At 37.2% G+C, this 20,565-nt stretch overlaps 1 protein-coding gene across 3 annotated transcripts in view; it reads right to left on the bottom strand.

Moving 5' to 3' along the window:
• The window catches only part of fgf14 (fibroblast growth factor 14), a 343,788-nt gene that overhangs the window by 95,361 nt on the left and 227,862 nt on the right, over positions 1-20,565 (bottom strand). For all 3 annotated transcript variants that reach the window (XM_018091121.2, XM_018091122.2, NM_001142824.1), the window contains 2 exons: positions 16,823-16,933; positions 5,377-5,480 (listed from right to left, as the gene is read on the bottom strand). In XM_018091121.2, coding sequence (XP_017946610.1) covers positions 5,377-5,480; positions 16,823-16,933 — 215 coding nt within the window. The remainder of the gene's footprint in view (positions 1-5,376; positions 5,481-16,822; positions 16,934-20,565) is intronic.

Here is a 20,565-nt window from a genome sequence, read left to right as displayed (position 1 = left end):
GGTCTTTATGTTAACCTTGGAGCTATGGTCTGTGATAAATATATTTGCTGTTCGTTAATTCAGTTATTCTGCTGATCAGTGATTTATCAATAATACCAAACACCAACTTATCAGCACATCAGTGTAACATGTTCTGAATGCTAATTGTACTTGAAAAGACCTCCCAATCCAGCCAACAACTTCTTGAGCTGCACAAGTAAAGGATTTTTTGGTCATTGTTAAAGGATATTTTGGTCATTCGTATCAGTTGCAGAACTACCGGGGGTGCACCCCTTGGGGCCACTGAAGGGCCTGTGCACACGAAGATCTGGCATGCAAATTGCATCTGGAGGAGGGTGGGGTCCCGGCTGCATGGCCTCCACCTAGGCCCCGGCAGCAATACTGATTGGTATTCTTTCAAAAAGACCACAGCAATCAAAATGACCCTTATGCTATTATCCTAAAAAAATCAACACACACCACAACTGTAGCATCGACTGCTGAGACAGTGATTGGCCTGTAGGAATACTCTAAAAATCCTGACCATTTACAGGGAAAGAATTGTTGTTGGTGCCTGAAAAAAATTAAAATGAATAAGAAACAGACCTAGGCTTCTGAATTGTATTTAACTTTACTGACAACAATAACTTTTTATCCAGATGCCAAGTTAGTACTGTATACGACCAATATTCAACAGGGTAGTTAACTGTAAACAGCCCCATGTAACACTATTTGAACAAGCATGGCTTTCTTCTGGGTAACGAGGGCCTCATTGTAGCCAGAAGAAAGCCACATTTGTTTCTGGCTGGAGACAGACATACTGCATGTTGCAACTTAAAGGAAGACTCCAACCAATTTTTTTAAATTACATTTTACATAATGAAAGAAAACTGGGGTCATTCACAATAATCCAGACAGAACAATATAAAGGGGAACATTAAGGGGAGCAAGAGCAAGTCCCTTAGAAAGTACTGCTGTCTGGGCTCTGGCTGCAATCTGCACCTAGTGGCAGATATTAAGAAATTTGCCTAACTAGCTCATCTGAATAACAAACATATTAGGGCTTGGTTGCAAAAAAACATCAGATTGTGCCTGTGTTTTGCATCCTGCTTTCCATAAATGACCCCAGATGTTATTCTAAGCATGTATTCATTACAAAATTTTAATAATTCAAAAACATTATTGGCAACTGTGCTAAAACATCTTCATGGCTTGCAAACTCTTTAACGGTTTTACTACTGTTCATATGACGGAAATTTTATATAGTAGTAAACACTGTCTACTGTGTAGAAAATGGTATAAACCATTGGCTGTTAATTAGGTCACTGCTTTGTTACCTATAAATCTAAGTTTAAAATAAATGACTTCCTCTATTTATTACTAAAAAATATGTATTTATTATTATGTATGTATTCATTCATAATCAAAGGGCACTCTAATATCCCAGTAAATATAATTTATTCAGTCAAAAAAAAATTACAATTAGAAGGTTGGCTGCTCCTACTTCCATCTTTAAACTGGATCATCTATAAAAGAGCTGAGATTATATTTTCCTCCATAAATTAATATTTCATAGTGTGTAAACCATGGATTTCTTAGCTGACTTGCTGCTTGGGTAAAGCGGAGATACCTCACACATGGTCTAGCAGGAATTTAAAGAGTAAATCTAAGGGGAAGCCAGCTTTGTTTTTCATTTGACTTTGATTGCAATGTGTATTAGAAAACTGCCTGAATAATAACGATTCCCGTCGTCTCCTTCTGCTTCTGAGCCTTGTTATCTACAGTGCTAGATCCTTCCCTGTGGCTGCAAGTTGTGCTTCCCAGACAAGTCAATTATGTGGGCTTATAGAAAAAGTAGCAATCAGCACTGTGACGCATTTTAAATGTCAAGAGAGACCCCTCTGTGCTGCAGCTTTTTCCCACTGAGAGTTACTGGAGAGTGTAGATATCACAAACTCATATCGAGATAACAGACATTGACATTTTCCCTAATTCCAGAAATACCGTAATAGAGTGCTATCTCAGAATCAGGGGGAAAAAACCCACAGTTATTGTTGCAGTTAACAATTAAATAGCATACAAAAGCTTAGCTCTGCTTTTTTATTTGTTTACAGTATCTTTGGCACCAACACAGTTCATGGAGTGCATAGAATACAATTTTCCTTTAGGTGATTTCCAGAATATTTCTGCAAGCCATTTAGAGATGTAGCATTTAAACACCAAACCTAGTCTTACAAACCTGTAACCTTTTATATAAAGAGCTATTGTTGGTCACTAAAGGAATGAATGCAGCACCCAGATGTCTTTTACTAAATGCCAAGCAGTCTGAATTTTGCTGTAGCCACCGGCTTGAAAATGTGTGTAACAGCGTATGTGCCTTATAAGTATTGCTCCTGTACACTGATGTACTCCCTGAAACCTACTGCCTCTGGATGCTGAAAGATGAGAAGGATTAAATACAAAAACAGCTGACAGGCTGGTTAAATATCAGTGATATGAGCAAAAAAGGTAGTCAGCATGTAATACATTTTGTGCTTAATGCAGAAGTGTGATAATAATTATAATTATTATTATTATTATTAACAAGTGTTTATAAAGTGTCAGCCTACTCTTTACTGCTGTTTAGTTTGCGGGTGTACACATAAACCCTACAAATACTGGCAGACAGCATAGGAAAAAGGGGGCCCTGCTTGTTAGAGTCTATAACATAACTACCATTTGAGTCAAGCCACTTTCACTGCAGTATTAAATGCTGAATATTGCCCCTTTTAGTTAAGTTGGCCTTATATGGGAAGATCTGCTTGTTTGGCTAGGTAGCAAAATTAGGAAGTCTTGGCTCAATATGGCTGCCTACCTGACTTATCTGATCATTTGGGCCAAGAAATTCAATCACATGGGGGACCTTTGCAATCATTAAATTGTTACAAATAAATATTGTAATGCTATCTTTTTAACAAAGAGTTTTGTTTTAGTCAGACTTGGACTGCAGGAAATTCAGTACCTGAACTGAAATTATTTATTGTGTACCGGTTTCCTTACGACAGCTATAACCCATAAGTCATTCTTATCAAGGCTCTCTTTATGGTATCTCAAAGAGACACTTTATACCACATTTTCATTTTTCTATTGACAATGATCATCCGTTTCTTAGAACATAACCTCAGCAAGGTTGTCATATCAAAGGACAAATATCCTACTTTACTTCAGGCCACTAGATGAGTTATATCCTCAATTGCAGCAGGTAGTTTTGAGAAAGGCAAAGATCAAAAATAGAAGCCCTGAAATAAATGATTCACTGTGCAATGTTAAGCCTTTACTGTGTCATTTTATATTGACCCAGACAAGATAATTCAAAGTGCCTGTTTTTTTTAGTGTTATTTCTATTCAACCTGTAGACTGTGTGGGATACAATAGCAATAGGAATGCACACTGTTTATAAGCTGCTTGTTTACTAGGTGGACCCCCCCAGTAAGAGAAGGGTTCTTAGGGGATGTTAGGTATTAGCTGCCAGGTCATCCTGAAAAATAGTTCCAAGTCCTTTTCTATTGTTAGTTGAGCAAAATAAACTTTACTTACATAATTTTTTTACATTTTGTTTCCTTCAATCTTGAAATTCACACTTACAGCAAGAAAGCAGGCACCATTTTGTGGACACAGTTATTATCTCCCCAAAATCTTGTGTATGTATCAGAATGGGGGACCTAATGCCCATGCCCAGGCAACACAATTATAGACCATGAGAAGGGAGAGGGAATGTGAGGAATGCATTGATATCTAGAAAGTGCTAAATGTTAAGTGAAAGTAATTGACTGTCTCATCTCTAGGTCTAAGGCATAAAGGCAGGGCAGGCAAAGACTGACAGCTCAGATATATAAATACATTTTATAACAGGCATCAATGTTTTCATTGAAAAACATGGAATTCATGTTTTATTTGCAAAGGACTTTTATTATATACAGTAGCTATTCATGTGTTTTTAAAAAGAAGCTCTTGTAGTGGAGAAAATGCTAATGATGTCGCAATTATCCATTTCTGAACCCAAAGTGTTGTTTAATGTATGCAAAAGAGGATTGCAATATGCAGTTACTTGCAAATCTTTTTTTTTTCAATTTTAATCGCCTACAATTTATTTATTCATATTTTTTTCACTGGAAATTTGCAATTTAGTGCTAGATAAGAAAATAGTATTGTCTTGTCCCTGCCAGCACCTCTCCCAAAGAATATGAAGAGTTCCATTTGTTATACATTGTTTGTGATCCAAAATGTATTTTTTAGTGCAGACAACAATGAAGCCATGACTAGATATTATTCTTTAATGACACTTTTTACTAGTAAAAACAGCTATAATAATATAAGCTGATAACATATCAAGTAACCTACCAGTATATTTTATTTGAAACAAGTATCAAAGAAATAATTAATCAAAATGGAAATTTTAGGAGCGGTCCTGGGCTTCCTTCCCAGAATCCCTTTCGATTATCATTACAGTGCGAATGTAAATTCATTTAAATTAACAAGCCTCTGATGTACTCATAAATGTAGCCATGTAGTCACAAATTATCATCATCCTCATTTACACATTTCAGTCATTTAACAAAATGTCCACACGTCCTTTAGACAGATCTCTAAGTCTTATTTATACTATACACTTTCTGTACTAAATTTAAGTGGGCAATTACTATAACAACATTATTTAATTACATGTATAAATACTAAATACACACCAGGCATATTAATTAGGCCTAGTTGGCAGCTTTTAAAATTATGGGGGCCATTTAACAATGCCAGGATGTCCAGGGCATATCAGTGATCTTCATCTTGTGCCACAGGGCAGGCTGTAAGGAAAAGGCACTGTTTCACCCTGAACCGAGTGAGACGGCAGGTAGGAACTGGGATTGGGGGTGCCCATGTGTCTCCCACAGCCTTTCCTTCACAAATACAGTTATGCCGAATGCAAGCACCAATGTATGATTTAGGAATGTGCAGATCCTTGTGCTCCGCACATCTGCCCATCAAACAATTATATTTTATGCATCCTTCTTCATTTTATATACCACAGCTTCCTGAGTAAGGGAAGACATTATAAATTGCTCTCTGATGTTATGAACACTGAAATTCTTTGCAATGATTTTTAAGAACTTTGAACATTCTGAGGAGACAGAGAGTCCAAAATGGGGACTGCCCCTGGAAAATAGGTGACTATTCCTAAGAAAAGCTGGAAAACACTTAAAGATATTATAACAAACCCCATAACACTTTTGCAGCAAATACAAAACAGTTAATATGAATGACAATATAATTTAATTTCAAGTATAAGTTTGATTTGTGAGTACTAATTCAGCAATATTTGTATCACAAATCCATTTCAGCATTAATTACTTGGGAAATTGTACTCACTGATGTGTAGAGGTACCCTTCTCCATTCATTGCTATATACAACCCTGTTTTCACTCCTTGGATTGCAACAACACGAAGACCCACAGGTATGAGGTTGAATAATGCTGCAAAAATAAAGCAAATTGTTGTTGTCAACTTATGTAATGGCAGCCTTTAATACAGTTCAACATTGCCTGTGAGAATAGCACGGACACAGTTAGATGACAAGGCAATTAACAGATTATGCAGTCTAGTGTGCGTAGTCTCCTGATAGCATGCACAAGAACAATAAAACAAATTTAGAAAAATGAAACACAACCAAGTGTTAGATAGTAAACATCCATAGTAAACATAACCCATGCAATTGGACAGATTATGAAATGCAAGAGCAATCACTCAAGGCCAGTGCCAAATATTTGAGTGAAGGTCACCAGTTGGCAGCATAGTATCTGGGGGAGGGGCTAAAGGGCTACCAATTAGATACAGGGAAACAATGTATTTTAATGTTTCTAGTTTTAATTCTCACAGACCAGTGAAAATGTACAGCCAGGCATTCATTGAGTTCAAAGGGTTCATTTACTATTGGTCATCATGTAAGCATAAGAGCACTTAGAGGAAAGACGTGGTTCACCTTTAAGTTGGCTATTAGTATTTTATGGAAAATATTCCTAGCAACTTTTCCATTGGACTTCATTATTTATTTATTATAGATTATGGATTATTTGCCTTCCTCTTCTTGCTTTCAAAGGGGGACACTCACTGGAATATATCAGAATAAATAGTTCTTTGGGGCAACCACAATGACCAGTAAGGTAGTAAGTATTTATGAGCAATAGATCAAAATTTAGTCTGTGCTTCAGTGTGTTCATTTCTGAGCAAATGCAACATGTATTTGTTTTTTCTTTCATAGCTTCATCCTCTTTAACACATTCTGCAGAGTCAGTTTCAAAGGGGCATACAAAAAGTGAATTCAACCCAAATATAACAGAATAATGGAAAACAATGTACTGTACATTACATAGTCATATTTAACACTAAAAATTGTAATATAAATGTTGTGCATGTTCATAAAATTAATAAAAATATAAACATTTTCATAGAGCAGCATAGAGCGACAATAACATTTTCTCCATCTGGCAAATGTGAAGGAATCCTTTATTACTGTAAGTGTGGCTTAACATAACATTGATTAATCAAACTTGTTCTGAAGGCAACTGCTAAAAAATAATGCGCATAATCATGCAAATTTATCCTGTGCTTTTCTGCCTTGCAAGATGACAGAGGGGAAGCCTGGGAAATACCACCCCAGGGATACAGTCTCCATTTTAATATGCACACACAGTTATAGAAGGGAATGCTCTATTTGTATGCAGTGTAACAGGACATAGAAACTGAACACATCAGGCTATTCTGGATCCAAGAGGAAGGTTAATGCACCTTAGTAACAGCTGACTTTTGTGTTGCATGTCAGAATCTCATTTCTTAGTAGCAATTAGGAGATAACCAGAAGAGGGCTCCGTACCTTTAAGGTAGCTGGATCTTTGGCATGCTAGGAAGAGCAGGGGGAGTGGAAGGTGTTAATTAATACAAGTTAGGACTGTGGGGAGGAGGGTTTGTAAAGTAGGAGGAGGGACCAGGATAGAGAGAGTAACAGCAGAGGAAGAGGCGGCACCAATTACCTTGTGGAAGTCAAGGAGCATTGTCCTGCCTGCCCACCCTTGACTACAAGCAGTGGTGGATCATGCTGGGGAGGGGTTTGTTTATGCTGTCACAGCTTGTGCTAGAAATGCTTGCTGGAAGGTGGGGGCTAAGCCCCAGTTTTGGCACATGGGTGTCAAATGGATGGTAACCTCCTCAGACAAGGGTCCCAGGAGAGTAGTGGATTCTGGTTGCCTGCTCTCACTTGCCCACCTGAAGTTACTGCGGAAGGCGGCTGGCATGGCAGGCAGCCATGGTTGGTGGTTTGGAGTGGGCAAGCATTCCAATGGACATGACATGGATGGTTATTGTTATTGGTAAAATGTTGATCATGTTATAAATTACTATTGTACTTATTTATTTACATATTTTCTGTTTAATAAAGCTGTGGTCTGTTATATTCCATCCTGAATGTCATTATTGTCTCTGAGGTACCGGGGGTGGGGGAAGGAGCTAAAGTAAGGAAGCCTGTGTAATTGACGCTGCACTGTCAGTGTACATTTTCTTAATTTTGTACTTTATTGTCCCACATTTTTCAGTGAAGCCTAATCAGCTGCGATCATTTGAGCAGGAATTATGGATAAGAAAAAAAGAAATCATCGCTCAAGCAAAATTATGCCACCATAGAAAGCGGAGCGTCTGTTTAGCAGGTGACCTATAGTTTAACAGGGCAGAGCTAAATATTTTCTAGTGAAAAAGGAAAACTGTGAAGGAAAGGAGCTTCCATTTGAAGCAGCGTAGGTGGTTTTTCACGGTGAGGGCAGTGAGGTTATGGAATGCCCTTCCTAGTGATGTGGTAATGGCAGATTCTGTTAATGCCTTTAAGAGGGGCCTGGATGAGTTCTTGATCAATCAGAATATCCAAGGCTATTGTGATACTAATATCTACAGTTAGTACTAGTGGTTGTATATATAGTGTATGTATGTGAGTGTATTGATTGGTAGGTGTGGGTTAAGTGTGCTGGGTTTACTTGGATGGGTTGAACTTGATGGACACTGGTCTTTTTTCAACCCTATGTAACTATGTAACTATGAATTGTATCACTCAGATTACAGTGGATCATTTATCAAGACAAAGAAAATTCACACCTAGGCAGTAACCCATAGCAACAAGCCTTAATTATTGTTTTTCGGCCAGATGCAGGTTAAATAATGAAAGCAAAGATTTCATTGGTTGCCACAAGTCACTGCCCAGATGCAAATTGTCTCTACACAATTAACACATTGGGCTAGATATGTGGTATTCTTATGGCCAGTATAAAATCTGAGCGGATAAAAGTGTGGATAAAACCAAATTTTAAGGGCATACTTAAAACAATGCATTAAATCAACCATGTATTTATAACAACTTAAGTTGTAAAATAATGCAGAACTGCATATGCTAATGTTCAGGTGTACCTGTATATCAAAGTGCATATACCAGTTACATGGGTAAAGTTAATAAAATTGTGAAAGCCGTGCAAGTTTCTAAATGTGTAATTTTATTCAGTTAGTTTCTCAAGCCTGTTACACCTTAGATCTATCACTTAGCTGGCTGGGAAAATTGACAGTATAAACAGTGAAGCTGGAGATTGTATTTTGCACTATTTTCTTTTTAGATAAAATGTAAACTCTCCAAACAAATATGATTAATACATTGCTTAGGTATGATACATTAATAAAAACCATTGCTATGTATGTATTATTTCATGCAAATATACCAAAACTTAATTGTGCATAAACATACTAAATACAGTATGTGTTGTTAAAGAAAAGCTACTAGGTCATTTCATGATCTATAATTGGCCCCAACATGCATTAACTAAATTTACTTTAAGTCCTGCTGTGGTCTAAAAGTGCCAGTAATATTTGTTTAGTTAGCACAGAGAAAAAGGAAATCATTTTTAAAAAAACTAGAATTATTTCATGGAAAATGTGAGATGGTCTTCCAGTTATTGGGAACTTTCTGGATAACAGGTTTCCAGATAAGGCACCCTATGTAATTCCTACTTAGTACAAAAAGCCACACTCTCAGGAGTTTTATAAAATTCCAACAACTTTATATATTGACCAATAAAGTTCTTGGAATTATATACAAGTCTTTGGAATGCAGAGTTTTGTGATAAGTGGAAGTAAATATACAGTGATTTAGCCAGGCACCCAGGTAGAAATTAAAAAAAAAACTAGAAATGAAAAAAACTAAGGAGACAAGTGTGTGATCCAGTTTAAAAAAATATGAATTTATGCACAGCAGGGATGGGCCAAACTGACCTGGTGCCCTAGGCAACCCAGTCAGCCACCTACCCCTGCACCTCCTAATGACAAGTGGCGGGGGCAATGACAAGGGAGTGCGCACATGGGGTAGGCAGAAGAGGTAACAGCCTGGCGCCCTCCAATCGTTGCACCCTAGGAAGGTGCCTCTTCCGCCTACCCCTAGTTCCGGCACTGATACACAGTGTAAAGTACTAAAAGTAGTACTGTAATTACTCACAGAGCTTAAGCACATAGGACGCTGTACTACATTTTTTCATGTTGCTTTAAAGTTTCACATCTTAATGTGCATTTACTTTAAGAAATGTGATTAGGATAAGAAGACTTAGCCTGTCAGATTGAACAGTAAAAAGTATCTGCCCTGTAACAGTGCACATCAGCTTTTTAGTGTTTGTACAAACAAGTTAAAGGGCATGTCAACCCCAAAAATAATTTTTGCATAATAAAAGAAAACATAATTCTAAGCATTTTTCCAATATAAAATAATTAAAAGTTTGTAGTGCTTTAAAAGTTATTTGTAAATGTAATTGCTACTGCAAGCAGCATTTGCTGAACTCCTGGTTGTTACTTTTTAAACAATATTGCAACTGTCAGTCTCCTCCAGCAAGGCAGGTCTGTCAGCCTGCTGGCTGTGTTACATTGTTTCAACAGTCAGAGCCACCAGGGCAGAGAATAGAAAGGGCAGACAAACACTGCTTTTAATAGCAATTATATATACAAATAACTCAAAAATCATTACAAATTTGTAATGAACGTATATTGCAAAGCTGCATAGGATTTTGTTTTCTTTTATTAGGCAAAAAATTATATTTTGCGTTGCCTTGTCCTTTAACAGATCTATTTTTTATTTACAGCTGACATTCTTCATCCACTGCCTGCCATTTACTGCCAAATACTGTACTTACTATGAGACTTATTCTATAGTATAGGATATATCTGAGCCACAGCAAAACACGCCCTGCATTAAACTATTTAAATGTCTGCATGAGTGAAATTCTTGTTTGGATTATTAAAAGAGTTTTTTCTTGTTATCACTACCAACCGCCACCCTTTAATTGCTGCCCTGCAGATGAAAAGGAACTCAGGAAGTCTGTGTTTTAGAAGTAATGACACAGCTATAATGTAGAAATGGCAAACCAGGTATTGTTTTTCCTTCCCAAAGGATATACATTTTTTCACTTAAATAGTGTAGAAGACTATATTAATGGCATTTTTAGATGGATATAGTGCCACTTTATGCATGTTTGTACTACAGGGTATTAGTGTTTTTAGTTAAAGTGTAGACATTTCTTCTGGCAACGTTACTAGTTAATTAATGCTTTGCATTGTCTTACTTACTTAACTTTCTGTATGTACAAAACGGCTGTGATCTCAGGTATCTTACTGATGTCACAGGCTTTTGAGGAATCTATTTGACTGCCATAGGGCCAGGGCAGTAGGGGTATTGTAGCATAGGAGACACAAGAAAGCTTTGCTTATGTAAGCAGAGCTTGGTCTGGACGTGAGGCATAGAGTCATGGGACTACTGTGCCATCCAGAAAACTGCATGAAATTTTAGTGATCGTGAAAGCAAATGTTGAGTGCGACATCATAGAGGCACTGATCTCAAGTGCAAAAATCCTCTTAAGCACCCAGTGATTATGCAGCCACTGACAAATGGCATCTTATTAAAATAATATCTTATTGTAAGGATTTAGGTTAGGGACTTTATGAATGGGTCGAATTTTGCCTATTTAACAGCTTGCATTGAAGTTGGTAGGACTGTTTCTAGAAGAAGGTACACTAGATGTGTTAGAGATAAACATATAAAGCTCTGTCACACAGGATGTTTTGTCACCTCTAGTGGAGGCTGAAGTCTGAAGTTTCCTTAACTTGCATTATGGTAAATCACCATTGGGAAACATGTGCCTTACATAGTAACAAAGCAGCGGTGATGCATATGTTTTCCCACTGGCAATTTACTATAATGCCAGTGGGAAGACATTTTGTCATCCGCACTAGAGAAGATTAAGTGTGAGCAACAAAACATCCATTGACAGGGCCCCTTAATCCTACTTAAAGTTTCTTTTTTATATTGATGAATATATTTCATTTCAGCAAGGCTCTACTAAGTCATATCTTGTAAATCCCCTTAGGTGGAAGCACTACACAGTTGTGTTCCAAGTTTCCCAGTCTACACCATTATTAACAGGGTTGTTACAGGCATGAGATTTGCCTGGCAGGTGGCAAAAGGAAAATATATTTGCAGTTAATGTCAGTGTTAACAGTTTTAAAGAATTTAATTTTAATTACCACTTGTTCCTTGAGCTGAAATGAGAAATTATGGGATCATTTGATTGTACTGAAGTGACCTATATTTATAGAATGTGATTATAATCACTATAATAGTAATTATGTGGTTGGGACCTTGGGGTTTGCAAGTCAGTAACCTTTCTTTATTACACTTATACCTGAATGTCCAAGGGATTTACAAGCAGCAACCACCCCAATTTCTTCAGGAATATATATATATATATATATATATATATATATCCTTTGATGGCATCACAGACTAGAATTACACTCTCTAACCCACATGCTATTGATTACAATCATTATGACTTATTAGTTTCAGCGAATGTTGACTGTTCCCAAGTGTGAGAAAACTGGTGTTCCAGAATAACAACTAGGGAAAGGAAGAGCAGCAGGCAAAGGCATCTTTTTCTATTTCATAATTAACCTATATTCCTATCCATATGCCATACTCTAGGGAATACAGTCTGCGTTTGTTGCTGGCTTCATATTCCAAACTGGAAATGCTTAGTCATATAATATATATAATTTAGTCTTGAAAACTGTCTGAATATCCAAGGGAACAGACATTATGTCCAGTTAGTTAAGTCCAAGCTACTGTCATCCTCAAGCTTTGTGATAGAAAGAAACTACATTCTACTTTATATAAATTTAACAATTTTTATTTCACATTTTTCACATGTGAGTACTTAGTAACATTATGTGCCTATTTCCATGATTTCCTCTAAGATATGCAAAATAAAATGTGTTGGTAGACATTTGACTTGCTCAACTAGGGAACATGGTACTCCATGGGGCACATTTACTAACCCACGAACGGGCCGAATGCGTCCGATTGCGTTTTTTCCGTAATGATCGGTATTTTGCGATTTTTTCGGAAATTATCGCGACTTTTCCGTTACCAATACGATTTTTGCGAAAAAACGCAAGTTTTTCGTAGCCATTCCGAAAGTTGCGCAAAATCTGGCGATTTTTTCGTAGCGTTAAAACTTGCGCGAAAAGTCGCGCCTTTTTCGTAGCGTTAAAACTTAAAAGGCGCGACGTTTCGCACAAGTTTCAACTCTACGAAAAAATCGCGACTTTTCGCGCAAGTTTTAATGCTACGAAAAAATCGCCAGATTTTGCGCAACTTTCGGAATGGCTACGAAAAACTCGCGTTTTTTCGCGCAAATCGTATTGGTAACGAAAAAGTCGCGATAATTTCCGAAAAGTCGTAAAGGCGCCGAAAAAATCGCAAAAAATACGAAAAAGTCGCAAAATGTTCGTTTTCCAATCGGAATTTTTCCAATTCGGATTCGAATTCGTGTCTTAGTAAATCAGCCCCCATGAATTGCCAATATGTTGGCTATCACAAAACCCATCAGTTTATATGTGGGTCAGGAGGTACAATTGAAAAAACAAGGCTATGAGTGCAGGTTCAGACAGAAGTTAAGCCAGATATTAGACAGGTCCTTGACCTTTCGTGATAGAATTTTGCCTTCCAGCCATTTTGATGACATTACAATACTGCCCAACTATATTCAGTGATTCAGTCATTGTATCAGGCCCGTGTATAAAAATGGCGGAAGATGGCAGGCCAATCGACTGTGGTATAGAAGCAGACAAACTAAAAAACATTAAACTAAAAAAACATTTCAACATTAAAATAAAAAGTACACTAATATTTACATCGAAGTTCTTTTTTGTTACTAGAAAAATAAGATTTTTTTTGGTTATGGATGATGCTATGGGAAACAGCATTCCTGTATTTTGGAGCTTTCTGGAGGATAGGTTTCCTGGTTAATAGTTCCTATACCCATACCTTATACTTAGATGTTATGTAAGCTGGCATAAATTGTTGTTGATGGCAAAATAATATACTATGGTTTTTAAGTTAGTAACTTTAATGCATGGTGTTCCACGTGATCCATTAAACCCCTTATAATGAACAATAAATACACTATTTGTATTGTTCTAGCATACCTGCCATATATTGAAAAAATATAACTAAAAAAAAACAGCTATTTTTGTATATATTACATCTGTTATATTAGGAACTGTGAATTGAAAATGCTAAAACTATACAAGACTAGAGCTTAATGTGAATGCAATGCCCTGAATTTTAATTTTAGCCTCTGGGATTTTGCTTTCAAGTGGTTGTGAAAAGCATATCCAAACAGACAAGGTCTTTTCTGACTTTCCATATCAAAGACTTCCTGGAATGACATATCTAAAAGTGTGAGCATGCATACAACTAAACTATTGTCATGTTTTTACAGAACGCCACACTAATAACTATATTTTATTGTAGAATAAAAGAATACTCAGCAGGGAATCTGCTTACTGGTTTTGTTTTGTAAACAACAGTCTTTAGTCTATACACTATTATTCTAACTACTTATGAGAATGAACTCCTGGAGATAAACGAAGGCAGTTAATATGTGTAAACTGTTTATATTTACAGTTACATGAATTTGCTAAAGCAGTGCTTTAGCAGAAATAATTCTTTATATATATATATATATATATATATATATATATAAAAGTTATATATATATATATATATATATAAAAGTTGTTGTCCCTTTTGGTGCCCATATTAAAATTGAGGGGATATGTGGGTACCTGGCACTATACTTGTATTATTCTGCAGTTCATAGAATATTTTTCTCCTGAGCCCATTTGAGTCCAGCAGTCCTTGGGTAACAATTAAGCAAACATTTTCAGTTGTTATGTTAGTTTAAATAAGAAGAAGGTTCAGGTTGTCCTGAACAGACTAGGCTCACTAGCTTCCATGGGTAATAGCATACACACAAATAAAAGATGTTCTTTCAATCTTGACAATATTAAATAATTTGAATTGTTTGATGTTGTGAAAACTTCTAACTGTAGTTTTGTAGTTTTTAGATAACAGACTATTCTTGGGCATGTTGTCTGACAGATGCAGAGCCTGTGGGACCTATTTATCCTCTGCTTTACAGGTGAAAGACTGGGATGTAAAGGTTCACAGCGCACATTTGTGTGAATGTAAATTTTTAGCAACCAAAATCAGCAATTTTATTGAAACAAGCCAGGCTATGTTCCCTGACAAGAAGCCTTTAACTAGATTCCTGATTTGGTACTTCTTCACCACTTGTAGGGTTTTGTAGTAGCCTTTCCTGAACACTAGCAGGAATAACCAGCTTGTCTGAGTAACAATTTATGTCAGGAATCTGATACCTTAATCACTTTTCAGGTGTGGTTTAGGAACACCCTTACCGTAATCTTAGCTTTCCACCATTCACATAACTCTTCCTTTGCATGATAGTAACTCAAAGTTTGACTTATTGTAATGGTTCGTTGGTTATTTGGTTATTTTTGTAACTAGCAAACATACTATATCATCTGCTTGCAAACATCATAGTAGCTCATACTCCTATGAATAACAAGTATGTCAAACATCACAATATGCAAATAAATCTGACTGGGCAGAATAACTATCCAGAACACACTTTGAAAAATATTTATTTAAAAGGAATTTAATGCCAATACTAAATCAGTTACCTTTACCTAAATATGACCCTGCTAAGGTTTCTTAAATAATATCAAACTGAAAGGTGCAGTGACACAACAATAATTAGAGAAGCTTCATTATATTTACTCCTAATGGACCTAGGCTAAAAATAATTGAGAATGCCATTACATATATCTTACTTGCAGCATCAGCACAGATGTTTTTTAAAACATTAAATGAAAAACAAAAATTATCATTGCAGCATTATAGAAATGTAGGTTCATTTTAAAATCTTAACACATATCTAGAGCTGTAGAATGTCCTTGTATGGCATCATAATTGTAATATATTTCAGCTCCAGAACAATTATTATTATGGCTATCCAGACAGTACTGCTCTGATTTGCTAATATATTGCACTCCCTGCATGGTTACATACAGCTTCTCTCAGCCCTGCATTTTCTTTCAGGCTGAGAGAAACAGAAACGCAGGGCTGAGCTAGTGGATATATGCATTGTGCCTTTGCCCTAAACATACAGGCATTTCCATCTTTGCTCTATGCAGCTGCCACTCAGTTTATGGATGGAGCCCTAAGCTGGGCCTTGGGGCATAATTTTTTTAAAGAACACCCAGATAGAGGGTTGACATGCCTTGACGCAGCCAGGTGCTTTGCACATTTCACAAAATCCTTTAAAGTATGTGAGTGGGGGGTTGTTTGTTGGGTTTTTTTCTTAATGGTCATAAAAAGTTGGTTCGATAAATTTATTTTTTGCTTTTATTTAATGACCTGTGAGTGCGGTGTCACATGTTGTCTATAATTTCCTGATTCCTGCACCCAGGCATGTAGTGCACACTTTTTGCTGTTTTATACGCAGTATATTATATATATATATTTAGAAGCAAATAATAATAGTGCTGCAATCTGACACTTTATATAGTACCACTGGCATGTTCAACAAATAGTTACTTAATATACTAATGGAAATATTCAGGGATTTATTAATTTTGGAGTTTTGTGGGAAAAAATCCTACCTTACTTGCTCTTTGCAAACAAATTCTTGCTGTGTGCCTAAGGAATAAAGAGCTATAATGGAAATGTTCCTGTGCAATGCTGATTCCTATACTTTGTATAATGCACAATTTTCCGTTCCAATGTCATGCCTTTTGTACGGGCTGTGTTTTATTCCTGCCACCAAGGATGAAAATTCTGCTTTCGTGGGACTAATTCAAAAGGTACAAGACCCATGTAAATATAGCCAAGGGGGATGGGGGAACTGGTTACATGTTGGATAATGTTACTGTGCCAGTTTATTGCCACAGGGATCTTGGTGCCTTACTTTGAAGAATAAAAGTTAATATAAGAGAAAAATTTCCAACTGCAGCCTTCCAGCTGTTGAAGAACTACAACTCCCTTCAGCTATATGGGGATACTGAAAGCTACATTTAATCAAACATAAGCTGGAGGGCTGCATGTTTAATATTTATGACTTATAACCAAAACTCTAGAGGCATATAAGTCAGTATTCTTTTAGTGAGTCACTAATCCTGAATTAGTACAATAAAAAAAAAAAACAAATATGTACAATTCATGCACTACACATGCACTAAGACAAACTAAGCTGAACGTGGAACGACCAGCACAATATATGCAATGGTAAATACTACTTTTGAACACATGAAACAAATAGCATTCATATTTATAAAATTCATAATTCTGTAGTACAACAACAAAATCAATTTTAAGTTTCATACTCACTAGAATTGCTGCTGTCGTCCTTTGTTCCATCAAGAGTCCCATCTGGGTGCATTTGCAAGTAATATCCTTGCCTGCAATATAACCTGGTCACTATGCCCTTGAGCTGGGGATCTGAAAAACAGTTATATTTTGTCATTAGCCCCAAAACTTGGCCGCCATCAAACATTGGTTTGTCCCTAACTTTAGCATTTAATTGCATAGCTATTCTGCCTTTCTGTGTGTTTGCCATCTTCAGTACAAATGAGAAACACTTCTGAGACGTAAGTGTGCAGAAATCCTGACCATACTAGTTTTTGTGACCCTTTAACCTAACCTTTTCAGTAGGTGTGGTGCCCTGGTGTTATTACGTAAGAGACAGGAAAAAAGACAAGAGGAATGTGCTCAAAACAATTGTTTTAGTGCCTCAAACACATGCAGAATGTTGTTGAAAGCTTGCCTAAATTCATAGACTTCATAGGCTATAATATTTCTATAGAGGACTTCTGTAAGCATCTGCAATAGATTAATAAGAATATGACTTAAATGTACATTTCTAAAGTGTGTGTTTCTGTGTATAAGTTTTAAAGGGAAGGTAAAATACTGATATTTTATATATATATATATATATATATGCTCTTTTTGAAGCTGTCTGAAGCTGTTCTGTGCAACGCTAGGTACATGCATGTGTACCAAAACTTTATCAAATATACATGGACAGTGATCAACAGTTTTACAAAAAAACTGGAATTGAATCCAACAACAAAAATCTTAACAGCACTGGCCTAATTACATTATTTTTGCATCCAGCACTTCTGAAAGAATATATTATAATGTTTCATTGACATAGTTGCTACCATCCAGGGACACATAGCTACTGCATAGTGTCATATGGGACTTGTTCTAAGCCGGCACAGTGCAACCTTGACCGCTATTGATGGCAAGAATAAAGGGCATCACTACTTCACTAAATATATCTTTCAGTATGAGTACATTAACTAGGAATTGTGTTCTATTCATTGGCTGATGTAACAATTCTCCTCCATTGGCCAACGTTTAGAATCTGGGTCATTTCCATATATTAAAATTTCTTCAGATTTTCAAAATAGGAGGGTGGAAGTAAGGGTGAATTAGTAATTTTTCAGTTATTGCTTGGGGGTCTTACTCAAGGGATCAGTATGCATACTTTGAATGTATTTAATGAACTTGCTTAGTATAACCCTGTTTATAAATGGAGATAGATCCGCTTAGGTGTACAAATATTTGTTTTTTTCCTAGAAATTCCTTACTGTGATCTGTTATAAGGGCACACCTTACTCTTTTCTAGTTACAAAGCAGTTTGGTGTGTATAGGCACAGTACTGGTTATATTAGAAGGCAATATTTGTTCCCAAGTTCGTTCAAAATATAATAAAATTGGCAAGAAATAACTATTTAATGCTTAAATTTTGACAGAAAGTGTAATTTCCAGGTTACAACAATCTGCTTAAAGGTGCTAGAAAATGTATAGGCAGACATTCATTTATTTTTATTTATGTGGCAGAAAAGACGGCTTACAGAAATGTATTTCAGCAACTGCACCAGTAGTTCTCGCAAGAGGAAATATTTTGTGCACACAGTAAGGTTCTTTTTTTAAGAACAGCTTTCTGTAACATCTAAAACATTAAAGGGCACTTATCACCTAAAAATTCCCCCACCGGAAGCGCTAACTGTGGATGAAAGATACAATAGTATTTAACTCATAAAAGCCCTACTGCTTCCAGTAGCCCAATGACCCGTAGTAAAACGTAGGGAAGCAGGGGCATGACAGACGCGTTGGACAGACTTAGCCACTCCCAGTTACAGGTGATTGGTTAGTTCGTAAGGGGGTATAAAATGCGGGTAATTGTTCCCGCTTCTCACTCCATTTTAGTCAGCAGAGTAAAACGCCCACCCTCCCTCCCTATAGAGGTGGAGGTAGCGGAGTGTCGTTGGCGGGGTGATTAAGTTGGGGGAAAGCAATGGTTGGGTTAGGAGGGGAGTTTTATAGTTAAGTGGGGCTGGCATGCTTGGAACCTCAGGGGTAAGAAAGTGGATTAGGAGGTGAGTTTTGTTGGGTAGTTGGTTCCGGGCCAGAAGGGCAGCTGGCAGCGCCAGTTGCGCTGCGCAGTTATTGGATTGTTACAGTGTTTGGCTATTTAAAAGTTGATTTGTTTGTTATACAAACATTTGTGTTATGTTTGAGATGTTGTTTCACATTTGTTATTTATGTTATGTTTTAAATTAAAACTTCACTTGTTGTTAATAAATTTTCTGCGGCCATTTTTATCCCAAGAATTGGTGTCTGTGTGTTTATTGGGGATGGTAAGTAAAGAGGTAAAAGGGGGTTGTTGGTTGGGAGAAGGGCGGGTCAAGTTCCAACGTTACTCATGTCAAGTGCAGGAGGCCATGTGCGTAATGAGCAAGTTCCCCAGCTCACTTGTTCTATGCAAGCATGTGATGTAGGATCCCGGTGGCACACAACCCCAGACACAAATATTTATGGGTGTTGCTATATATCAGTAAATTGCATTTAGTTACAATTTCCTTTGAAGATATTCCATTGGCACTACAATTTGGGCTAATGTCACACAAAACAGCTTCCTAGCAATTAAACACAACTGTTGCTGAGAAGTTGCTTCAGGCATGTGAGTATGCCCCCAGCAGTGTAATACACATGAGCTAGTTTAAGCAGAAACAACCTGACAGCAATGCAATGACGCAAGGCAGACATTTTCCCCCAATATCCGGAAGTGACGTTGCACACGCTGCCGCAGCTGGAGCAGAATAATTCTACCCGCACCTGTGCAAATGCATCAAATTATGTCACCAAACACTTACTACGCATGTGAGGACTTTGTGAGACTTTGGAAAAATAGGGAGAATGCTACTAGGGAACAGGAGAATGGGGGAGAGCCACCAAATTGGGTAACTCCCAAAGAAATAGGGGGAGACAGCTCTGTTTTTGAGTATTTGTGAAAGGATCCTCTCAGTGTGTTGCCTCAAAGATTCAGCCAGTATAAGGTGGCTGACGAGCCCAAAGGATTCACTTGTTCTGCTGTCAAACAGAGAAATGACTTGTATAGGGAGTTTGTGAGTGCCTGTCTCTCCCTCAGTGTTGTTTCTCTGCAGGGAGGGGGGAGGAGTCCCCACAGAACTGTGAGATGAGAGAAAGGAAAAAGAAAGGAAAGTCCATACACTCACGGTTCCCTGTAAACTCAGTCCGTTATCCACTGGTGCAAATCCTCCTGATGCACCTGGCCAGGTGCCTATAGTAATGAGCATAAGAAAAAAGGGGGAAAAAAGCACACAAAAGAAATTGCTGGTGTAAAAAAAAATACCTCCAACCTGTTAATTGCGGAGTGCACATACAGACCAAAGATTTCAAGAGCTACATGCTCTCTTCATCAGTGGAAAAAGTACATTTTCCACTGATGAAGAGAGCATGTAGTTCTTGAAACCTTTGGTCTGTATGTGCACTCCGCAATTAACAGGTTGGAGGTATTTTTTTTACACCAGCAATTTCTTTTGTGTGCTTTTTTTCCCCCTTTTTTCTTATGCTCATGAGAGAAAGGAAGGCCTGCACAGGAAGTGCTGGGAGAGAAGCTGGGAGTAAGGTGAAGGTGCTGTGAGATTCCAGAGATGACTGAGTTTGTGTGTGGAAGAAAGTCAGTGAGAACCCCAGTGGCTGAAAACACACTGTATTTCGGGTGCAGAAGGAAAGGTAGTGCTTGTCAGTAAATTTCAGTG

The sequence above is a fragment of the Xenopus tropicalis genome, chromosome 2, assembly GCF_000004195.4.
Source record: "Xenopus tropicalis strain Nigerian chromosome 2, UCB_Xtro_10.0, whole genome shotgun sequence".
In the NCBI taxonomy this organism is placed as follows: Eukaryota; Metazoa; Chordata; class Amphibia; order Anura; family Pipidae; genus Xenopus; species Xenopus tropicalis.
Note: the sequence above shows the minus strand (reverse complement) of the source record. Positions and strands in the feature narration are given on the sequence as shown.